This window comes from Atta colombica, unplaced genomic scaffold (genome assembly GCF_001594045.1).
Source record: "Atta colombica isolate Treedump-2 unplaced genomic scaffold, Acol1.0 scaffold238, whole genome shotgun sequence".
NCBI lineage: Eukaryota > Metazoa > Arthropoda > Insecta > Hymenoptera > Formicidae > Atta > Atta colombica.
Window position 1 is genome coordinate 1,629,426 of NW_017259336.1, and position 11,729 is coordinate 1,641,154.

Here is an 11,729-nt window from a genome sequence, read left to right on the forward strand (position 1 = left end):
ATAAAGGATATAAATCATCTATCTGTTCCTCAAAAAATAAATAAAAAACTTTCTTATCAAAAGAAAGATTTAATATGTATTGTAAACAAAGTGTTGTTTCTAAAAAAATTTGCACATTCCATTTGTTTCATGAAATTCTAGATTATCGTTGTTCATTTTTCTCTTTATCATGTTTATCTAGTTGAGTTTTTTAATCGATTGATTACTTGCATTATGTGTAAATACAATTTTACGTAACAAAATTTATAAATTTGTGCGCAATGCGATTCATCAATGCGATGGATTAAAAAACTCGTCCTATATATTTATAAAGCATGATGCAACGGGTTTTACATAAAAGATTGATTTTTATCATATACCATACTTTAAAAGTATGATCTTACGCGCGTTACGACAATCTAATAAAAAATGACTGTCAAACCTCGTGCTTATAGAGAAGTTATGCAACGACGATCATAATAGCGACAATGGTGGAAGGGGGGAGGGGGGGGGAGCGCTTTACCCATAAATCCTAGCATGGTGAAAAGACGCAAGGTGAGTTATTGCGCATAATGACAGCAAATGGTGGGAGATATGACTTATCAACCAATCACGGGAAATCCATATGCGCAAAATTCAAATTTTGAAAATTTAGGTGAATCACTTAATAAATAATGCCTCATATTAAAGGAATGAAAGAAGTAAAGATTAAACGTAACGCTTAATTTCTATTAGTGTTTAATTTCTATTTCTATTTTATACTTTTCTATATCTTTAATATTTTATATAATATTTATTTCTATTCCTAACACTTCTTCTGTCGTGTGAAAGGCTTAAATCATTGTTTATGTAAACATTTTCTTTGTTGCAGAATTTCGTAGTACGACAATCGAGCCAAGGCAATACAATGGCTCTCTCAGTGAGATTACCTGTTGGAAAGGGACCCTATATTGAACATTATCTGATCCAAGCCAACAAGGGCAAACTAAGTTTGGAAACGAGCGAGAATAGGTTTGAAAATATCCCCTCATTGATTGCGCACTATTCACAATGTTGGTAAGTGCTTTCTTTTCTCTTTTTTATTTATACATAGATTTTTCGCCCCAGAAATAAAACAAACCGTTGACATATCTATGTGACAAACTATCATCTTTTTTTATCCTTATAATCTCACATCTATAAAATTCATTCATTACAAATCGTTTTAATTATTTTTTATTCAAAAATAATAAAAGGTACCACTATTGAATTCTTTCTAAATTTATTATTGATAAACATGATTTTGAAACATGAATGATTCATGAGATCGTTATATATAATATTTGTGTAGAGAGTATTATTAACTTAAATAATAAATAACAACTTGAACACAACAGTTAAAAAAGGCTAAACGATCAAACTCTTTAGAAATAAAACAATTTCGTATGTACTCATATACCACAAATCCAGCAAATTTGAATTTATCTGTATTTATTTCTATTTGGCAAGCAGTGATGAATTGCCAGTGCAATTGATTTTACCGAGAGCAATGCGAGAGGCAAAAAATAGACAACAGTTGTCATCGCTGGCATTGCTGGGCCAAGAATTCTGGCGATATCCAATGGCGAATCCGAAACAACCAGAAAGCAATAGCAGCAATACATCTAGTCTTTGTAGTTTTCATGGAGGTGAGTTTTTTCTAATAATAATTCGCATAAATTATTTTAAAATAAGTGAGATTAGAAAATAAGTGAGAAAAATATTTAAAAAAACATTCTTTAAAGAGGAAAATTAAAAAATAAAATTAAAATAATTTTCCAATATAAAAAGTGATTTGTTTTAATAATTATAAGTTTTATTATAAGTTAAATATTTGCTGTTTTTGTTTATTAATTGAATGCGTATTAAAGATTTATATTACTTTCAAATAACTTCCAAAGCTAAGCAAAAATTATAAACAGAAATATTTATAACAATCTTTTTCTGCAGATAACAATAGTCATCATATTAACAAGAACAATAACGTGAATACGCCGACCACGGAAAATATAGTGCTTAATCTGGCCCCAATATTATTCCACAATATACGTAAGATATTGACATTTTATTTTTCTTCTATTTTTATTCCATTTTTAGCACGTTTTTTTGAATCTGTTATTCACATAGTGATTATTGTTAAAAGTTTTATTTTTTTAATTGAAATTTGATGACTTAATTTTTTTATTACCTTAATTTAAGACATTTTTATTTTAAATGTTTTTTACAAAATTATTGATTCTAATTTTTGATTCCATATGTAGTAAGTATTATATGCGTGCGTGCGCGCGCGCGCGCGTGTGTGTACGTGTGCGTGTGCATGTGTATCAACTTATGTATGAATAATATTTTAATACTTTTAAATATATATTGCATATATACATACACATATATACACAATTTCACATTAAAAAAAAATAAATATAATATATTAAACATAACACAATTTGTGTGTATATAAGTATGCACAGGTGGATAAATTATTTTTTTAACTACAATATGTCAAAAAAATTAAACAATATAAGTATACAAGATAGATTTGAAAATCCTGTCTGTAAGATAATATCATAAAGAATGATAATTTAGTATAAAAATGAATATAATTATAGTATAATGAAGAAGTAATAAATAATTAAGTTTAAAAGAAAGTAATAATCGATAATTGCGATACTTAATACAAATTCTTCTTACTATCATCTCGGATTTATATTTGAAACTATTGTAGTTTTTAAAAATCAAAGGACAAAAAATTTCTCCACAAAAAAATTCTAAAATGGTTTCAATCTAATCTATTTAATAAATTTTTACATGTAGATGCCCCTTCTCCGACGAATACTGTCAATGCGATCACTTCGAAATTTATATCATCATTGCCACGTCAGCCGCGTCCAACTCCGCCGAACACTCTCGATCTGACAACCTTCAATGAACCTTTGAATAATACCAAAAGGGACCGAATTTTGTCATCAGATGACAAACTATCTCATAAATTAATCTCGCCAAATCTTGTGCAAAGTGTGCGTTGTCCTTCGCCGGTGATTTATAATGTGGAAAATAATATTCTGAATCCTAGACAGGATACTAGAAATTTTGATAATTTGAAAAACAGTCTGGATACACCAAAATTGACAACAGTTGAATTTACTAAGAGTTCAAGGAAGTTCACATCTATTTCGACTTTTCATCAAAATAACCTATCGTGCCTCACATCACCAGAATTAGCGGATAGTAGAAATACCATTACTGAGAATCAAGGAGCTAGACAAAATATGAAGACACCGCCACTGCCTCCTCCAAGATGGGCCAAATCTGGCATTAGTCAGAATCAGAATAATTTTACTGTAACTACGACGGTGACATTCAATATAAACCAAGGCAGCAATTTGAACAGTTCACAGGTAAATTTTAAAAATTCTTCTATAAAATTTTATAATTATTAAAATCGTTTTTTAACAAGTTTTTAATTTAATAACATCGTTTCTAATTTAAAAATACGTAATTATAATATAATAACGAATAAGTGAAGGTCATATTCAATCAAGATCAGTGTCTAATAATATATTGCGTGAATGTTTACAATTTTCAATTCAAACAAACTGTATGCTGATTATTGATATTGAAATACAGACTTAAATTGAACTCGCCTTGATCGAATATGATTTTCTTCATTTATTTTGTTGAATTTTTTGATATATTTTTACTTATATTGTTTATTTACGTCGTCTAAAATACACATTTTTCCTACATATACTGGTTATTATGATTAATATCACTATATGTCCCGGTGATCAAATCGATAAAATGCCATATGAAATTCGGAAAATCCAAGTTCGAATTCCGGCTGAGGATATTTTTTGTAATAAATTATTTATAGTGTTTTGAAGATGCTTATTATTAGGCCTTAAAACTTTTAATATAATCTTTTTCACTTAATTAGTGAACTTCTCGAATTTTCATTTAGTTTTCATTTAATTTAGTGTAATAAATTTTCTTATAATATGCTCATTTTTTATGTCGACATGTTTTTATTCTACCTATCTTCTATTTAATGTAATTAAATAGAAGATTTTAAACTTTTAATGTAATTAATTGTAATGTCTAATTTTACAGATACACATATTTTATGTGTATTTATTATGATAAAAATATATCTTATGTTAATTATTGTTATTGCTACATAAATTAAGATAATTAATAACTAAAGAATAAATCATTTATCTTTACTACATTGAAATAGTTGCAACCATTTGATCTCTCTTTCTCTCTGTCTCTTTCTCTGTTTGTCAACAGCAAAATACACCATCGGATCCGAATACGTCACTATTGAGTCCTCAATCTGATAAATCTCTCAATTCCAATTTTTCCATTAAATCACCTCTTTCGCCTATCACTCCAATTTTATCCCCTACTTCGAAGCTGATACCAAAAACACCCAATGTGCTCTCTCCAATTACTCCTTCTAGCACCAGCAAATCAAAAAAGCGACGAGATCGCGAGAACCGGAAAAACTCTCAACACTATCAGGAATCGGACATCTTGAACTCATATTACTGCAGTTCACCGGCCGATAAGATTTCCGATTATGAAGATATCTGGAATACGACTGATCAATCGACACAGTCGACCTGGAATGACAAATTGAAAAATAACAGTGTCGCCTGCATTTCGCAGAATTGTGTGAAAAATTCAAATGACCGTTTGATGAGTCCCAAAGAATCTGAAAGTCTTATCACTGAAAAATTTCCAGTACAAGAACAAATGGTTCTAAAGAATGAGGGATTTATCCTAAAAAACGATAAAATGGGATACAAAGAAAAAATGAATTCAGAATTTAGTAGTTTTAAACCTATTCTGGAGATGAAGAGTCCTGAACAGAACTCGCCAGAAGAGAGTGATATAGGAAAACAACCTGATCTGCTATCTAGAGTTTGTAAGAATCTATTAGATTGGTATATAAAAGATTTATATCAAACAGTAGCTTAATATTAAAGTCAATTCAAATAAAAAAAATTTATAATTATATAAAAAAAAGACCATGTGAAATAGAATAAATTTTGCAAACATAGAATTTGACTCAATTTGGCACAAAAACTCCTTAAGAAGTCTAAATACTCACAGTAACATCAAAGTTTACGCCAAATATATTCTTGATATCAAATGATATTAATCATAGTGGGCATATGTCCATCAAAAATTAACTGAAAAAGGCAAGTGGGCTTCGAAATGTCTTGACGGAAGAAGTCGAGTGAGATAATAGAGTGATCTTCTCCGGAATAACTCTTATCTGGACTACCAGATTATGAAAGCGCGCTATCGAAACAGTCAATTATGACGAGTCGTTGAGCAAAAGATGAATCCCTAGATATCTTTCTAATACAAATATGACCTCAAATCTAGAGAAGGAGGAATGTTTATGTCATTTAACCAATGTTCCATATTTGTATTTTAGCCTTTCTTGTTTAATATGCTTTTTAAAATGTTAACATACTGTATCTGGCTTCTGTCTAGCAAGTATAACTATGATTAGCAGATATAATTATGGTTCAAACATTTTATCTATTTGTGAGCTATCTTCAACGTTCATCTTTCCATGCTTCTACAGGTTTACGCCCTAGAGGCAACTTACGCTCACTTTAAGTAATTTGGTATCAAGGATACATTTGGCATAAACTTTGATGTGAATATATAAACACTCTAATAAGAAACGTTTGTACTAAGTTTCAGCCAAATTAGTTTTTCCAAAAATTTTGCATATTTTTATTAATTACATTAATAAGATAATATTCAAAGATTTAATATTCAAAGATTATTAAAGCAAGTATATTTTTATTTGTTATTTTATTGCTCTTGAATTTTATTTAATGATAAAGGATATTATGTGGAAAAATATTAAAATTAATAATGTTCCTTTTTTTCAATTACCGAAACTTTTAATATTAAAAATTGTTTGTTTAAAGATTTAAAAAAAATCTTTTTTGCAGGCAGTGCCAATTCATTGAATAGTATGGTGTCACCTCCAAGAAACAAATTAGGTCTTGTTTTAGCGAAGTCAGAAAGCAATAGTCCTCAAACTCCCGAATGTAAACAGAGCAGTCCTTTCTATGCGGAACCAGCTGATACTATTGTTCAAAATGTCATTATAATTCCGAGAAGACGACCAATAAAAAATAATTCGGCGAACAATTACCGACATAGCGAACCAAGTTGGTTACAAATCCCGACAGGGAATAATGCTAATCAATTGCATCCTATTAATTGCTGGGAGGAACCATCCGAAGAGATAGAAGATAAGACGCCATTAATATCGTCGTCAGTCGATAACCTAGCGAACAGATTAGCTCAAACTAAAGAGACAAAAAAGATTCCCCGGGCGAAACCTATCCAACCACCAAAGATCAGGACCAAAGTGTTTAATGACACTTCTTGGGCGGTAGATTCTAGCTGGGAGTTTATCGGTATGTTTTAATAGAATGTTCTACTATAATTCTACCAGAGAAAGTTTTAAATTGCGTCAAATTCTCAATTGTTACCTTTTCTGTGTTACATTTTCAATGTTAATTTTTACATAATATTGTATTATTTTATATGACATATTTATCTTGTACTAAATTAACACAAAAATTTGAATCATCGTTTGGGACACGTAAAATATGTTCAATGAAATTTAACATAAATTTTTTAATTGTATATTAAAATATTACAAATATGACTTATATTTTCTTCCAAGAAATTCTAAACTTAACGAAATCTTTTACAGTACCACCACGAGTGCAAGTGCTTTCAAAAAATCGTGACCAGCTAAATGCGACTGGGGCGTCTATTAGAACTTACGCTCTTCAACTTGCAGCAGATAAGACTACAACTTTCTCGCAGAATATCGATAACTTCATTCAATGCACGCGAGAGAGTAAGGAAGCGATTCCGCATGTGGTAATGCGCAATATGCGTCAATTTATGTCAGGTATGAAGAATTATCTGGTAAAACATGGCGAACGTGAATTTGAGAAGGAGGTAGAAAAAGAGCGATTGAAATTACGACCGAACGAGTTTTTGAATCTTGATGCGATTCTTGAGGATGTGATGATGGGTCTGGTGGTGCGACCCCTTCGAGAACATGTGTGCCGATTGTTCAATGAACATTATTTCGCCAGTGGAGCACTGCAAACCCTAGCAGAAAACATTCAGCATGCCCAGGGCAAGACAATTTATGATCTCGGTGTTCAAGTGAGTAAATTTTTCTAAATATAGATCTATTATATACAGCACATTTATATCAAGAAATATCAAGAATTTAAAAAAAACGCCAGAATAGCTTCATGAACTTCATAAATTTTATATTATATTATGAAAAAGAATGATCGACTTTATTAAATTTTAATTGTTTTGCATATAGTCGAAAATCATACCCCCTTCTGAAGAGAATCTGGAACGAATTCTCAAATGCATCGAGCGATTGCAGAGAGCTGATTCCCCACTTGATAAACTAGAGCATTTATTGGCAGCCATCTCAGCTATTTTCAATTCCGTAAGTTTTTCTAAAATTTTCTTCACGTATTATTGTTTATAGAAACGTAAGCATAATAATATTTTCGAAAATATTTTTAATACTTATCAATCTTTTTGTTATCTTTATCTTACTGTTATTTTTATACAAATTACTGAATATGTTATGCTATATACAAATATGAATATATTTTATAATGTATTATGCATCATGTATTATATGATAGAGTGTAATACTTGAAATTTCTACAGCATCAACTAATTTACTAGTATTTACTGGTAAAAGATACGAAACGCAGCATCAGTAATTTTTATAATGCTTTACTTTTTTTCCTGGCAGTAGCCGAATTTATTTTCAAACGCATTATAAGAAATGGTAAAAAAAATCTGAATTTAAACAATTTCTTTTTTGTATTCGGTATAAACTCCACCGCACAGACACGTATTGTTGTATATACTTTAATTCCGGAAAAGGATTTTCTAAAAAAGGAAAAAAGTTGCGACATGAAGTTATATACGTTTGGTCGTAGAACAGACGACTATAGATCCCCTTAATTGTAATTTCGTAGGTGAAGGAAGCTAATTTGGGCAAGCATATTAGACTGAGCGCCGACGATCTTCTACCATTAGTAATCTGGGTTTTAGTACGTGGAAAAGTTGTGGACGCGGAGGTCGAAGCTGAGTACATGTGGGGCTTGCTACATGCTTCTCTTTTGAGTGGCGAAGGTGGCTATTACCTGACAACATTGTCGAGCGCAGTGCACGTTTTAAAGACCTTTAAATCCAATCAAAGCACCACGTCTCCATTAAACGTAAATAGAATAATAAATATTGTTAATTGTATATCTCTTATGAATCGGATTATGTTAATATAAATAATTATTATAACATCTATTTAAATGTAAAGTCATATAGGAGGATCAATTAATCTTCTCATTGCCTTAAAATAAAATGTTTTATATGATTTCAAAGATTGGATATAACATGCGATTAGAACTTTTTCGTAAGAACATGTTAAAAAGCAACAAATGTGAGTTAAAACAAATATTAAAAATTGAGACAATGTAATTCGCTTAAAATTATTGTTTCGGACTTGAGTTCTTAAACAGAAAGTTCCATGCTGGAAGCAGCTACATTTCTAAATAAAAATAATGTAACAGTTAATATATTTGTATTGTATCTTGAAAATTTAGTAAAAAATATAAGGAAACGTTGTTCATATCAAATATTCTTATTTCAAAAAAATCATTAAATTTTATTAAAATTGGTGAGGGATATCTTTGTATCTTTTTTTGTTAGTGCTGAAATATTATTTTTAATTATTATACAAATAAAATTAAGTTTTTAAAGAAAATTTATGAAAATATCAAATTCAATTCGATTTTTATGATATCATTTTTATCATTTTTTTTAGGGATGTGGAACGCCGGATTGTTCATCTATATTGCGAATTTTAGTACCAGATGAATTGCACGGTTCCTTAAATACTAGAACACTTCCAGTGAGACCCAACATGAATACTAAGGAAATTTGCCGTATTCTTGCGCATAAGATTAGATGCACAAATCCTCAGGATTATGGGCTTTTTAAACTGGTACAAGGAGAAGGTAAGTGCATTTAATGTAAAAATTAATTCAATATTACAGATTAATTCAATATTACATCATAGATCATATATATGGTTCAACTTAACGTTCGGAAAGTAATGACAACGGAACTATTTGTATTATTTTCATAAAGAAGATCAAGTTTTGATATTATTAAATTTTTTTAATATGTTATATTATTCTTTTCTCACTAATTCATAGTAGAGAAACTAGTGTCAATGCGCAATAATTTACAAGAAATCATTGTTTAAAATTTTTATGTGCTTTATGTATCCAGATTATAAGACTCCCCCCTAAGAAGGGTGCAAGGAGTTGCCATATTGTCAAAGTGGTAAATTTTTTCTGAAAAAAAATCGATAGCGACATTGAATTTTTATCTACTACTCAATTTATTGTGTGTGTGCGTAACATTCTACATCCACATTAATTGGATTTTCCACTCAGATCATTGCATAACATTCTATGTTCATGTTAATTGAATTTCTTATTCATTGCAGCTACATTGATCACATGTAATTTAAAATGTTATATAACAGTTGTATAACAGTTTTATAACTTGTTGTTATTATTATTATAAAATTACACTGTGTTGTGCTGTATATTAGCCTAATTTTAGTCCGAGAGCTCATTATAGAGTTTGTGGGCCCATTGGAGACCCATATTACTATAATGATATTAGAAACAGGAGACCAATTGGCATACCTGTACAATGGATGTACTTGTTAAGGAAAATTTTTTAAATAATAATTTGTTTATTACTATATATGAAAAAAACATTACAGTATTCAATTAGAAATTTGTATCAAATGAATCATATGAAATTACTGATCCGCAGAATAACCCTAATGAGTAATTGTTTCATGATATCTTAAGATTGTACTTTAATAGTTAATCTTAAATATAAGAACATTGATTATGAATATTGGCCAAAGACATCTAGGTCGTTAATATCCTATCCCACATCACAATATTCTAGACAATCAATTTATAAATTTTTATCAATTTATAAATGTATTAGGATCACTGAAAATTCTATTATATAGAAGTTGAATTATTATATAGAAGTTGAACCATGTATAAAATTAATTATATTTTTTGTTTAATATAAAACATTATAGAAAAGTTTTTTGAGCAATAGTAAAATTTATAAATGAGATAACCAAATAAATATTCTTATCTTATTTTAATTATTGATAATAGTTTATGCATTTAAATCTATCTTGCAATTAGTGAAAATGTACGTTTGATCTCGTTTGTTATATATCTATTTTTATCATGTTTGTCATTATTCTTATAATGTTAACATAAATATAATTATTGCATTAATTATTGATAATATTTGTCAATTAGTCATTAATAATGATTAATTGTATAATATTTTGCATAATTATTTTTAAATTATAATATACCTAATTAATTTGTAAAAATTTATTTTTTGCCGGAAATTGTTTTAGAAACGTTGCTCGGAGATCATGAATGTCCACAGGAGCTCTCTCACTGCCTTTTTGCCTATAAGCGAATCGATGCCAAGATAGCATGGCCCAAGACCAGCTCTTAAGCATATTTTACTAATTTAAAATTAATTTCTAGATATCTCTGTCATAAGCCAATATTTTTCAAGATATAAACATTACGTCTTGAAAACAGAAATTTATTGAAAAAAAATTCTATAATATTTTTTCAGCAAAAATATCTCTTTCAAAATTTTGGATATTGAGTCATTTAATATCATTTAATATTGTTCATTGTTCAAGAATTTTTGATAGAAAATATTGTTCAAGAACCAAAATTTTGGTAGAAATTCTCTTAGCATTGAATGAAATTATCAAGAAAAGAAAAGAAACAAAATAAATTTCATCTAAATTTTTTAATTAGTTCAGAGAAATTAAACAATACGATGTACAATTGTTGATTTTTTTATATTTTAATCCTCAGTAGATAAATACAGTGTAATAACTTGGGTTCTATAGAACATTAAAAATAATAATAAAATATAATATAAAATTATATCTTTTTAAAAATTAATATATCTTTTTCATACTCTTTTACACGATAGAATAAAATAATGATAAGTATAGTATAAGATTTCTTATCTAATGTCTATACGTATATATAATAAGTAATGATATATGTCTTATTCTCTCAAGTAAATTAATTTTTTTAATCTCTATCATTTTTTTAATCTTCTTTTTAATGAAATCATGTAAACGTGTAAAAGTTAATAATAAAAATGAAGTATATAAATGCGATTTCTAACATCTCAAATTTAATCTTTTTATTTAGCAAAATATTATAAAGATATGACACCTACTGAGGGTTAACATATTCATTTATACTAATTGAAAATATTGATGTCACCTACAGCATTATTGTAAACAAAATTATTTGTAACTAAAGCATTAATCGACTCGACGGAATTGACCATTGCTCAAATTGCATCAAATGTAGAAACAAAAAAAAACGTACAATTGTATACATGTGTGTGCGAAAAATTATAATATTAAAATGCATATACATTTACAATTATACACAGGATATACAAGAGCGTGCGAAACACATAATTTCACACACATACAGTGTATGTCTAAAGTTCCGGAATGGTTAATTATCGTAGAAAGTATTCGT

At 28.8% G+C, this 11,729-nt stretch overlaps 1 protein-coding gene across 3 annotated transcripts in view; it reads left to right on the forward strand.

Annotated features, from left to right (window-relative positions):
• LOC108688784 (protein sprint) overlaps positions 1–10,706 on the forward strand; it is a 21,179-nt gene extending 10,473 nt beyond the window's left edge. For all 3 annotated transcript variants that reach the window (XM_018195196.1, XM_018195194.1, XM_018195195.1), the window contains 11 exons: positions 851–1,035; positions 1,471–1,646; positions 1,948–2,046; positions 2,809–3,392; positions 4,285–4,924; positions 5,976–6,449; positions 6,752–7,218; positions 7,388–7,519; positions 8,067–8,309; positions 8,912–9,104; positions 10,559–10,706. In XM_018195196.1, coding sequence (XP_018050685.1) covers positions 851–1,035; positions 1,471–1,646; positions 1,948–2,046; positions 2,809–3,392; positions 4,285–4,924; positions 5,976–6,449; positions 6,752–7,218; positions 7,388–7,519; positions 8,067–8,309; positions 8,912–9,104; positions 10,559–10,662 — 3,297 coding nt within the window. In that variant the 3' untranslated portion in view covers positions 10,663–10,706. The remainder of the gene's footprint in view (positions 1–850; positions 1,036–1,470; positions 1,647–1,947; positions 2,047–2,808; positions 3,393–4,284; positions 4,925–5,975; positions 6,450–6,751; positions 7,219–7,387; positions 7,520–8,066; positions 8,310–8,911; positions 9,105–10,558) is intronic.
• The last annotated feature ends 1,023 nt before the right edge of the window (positions 10,707–11,729 follow it).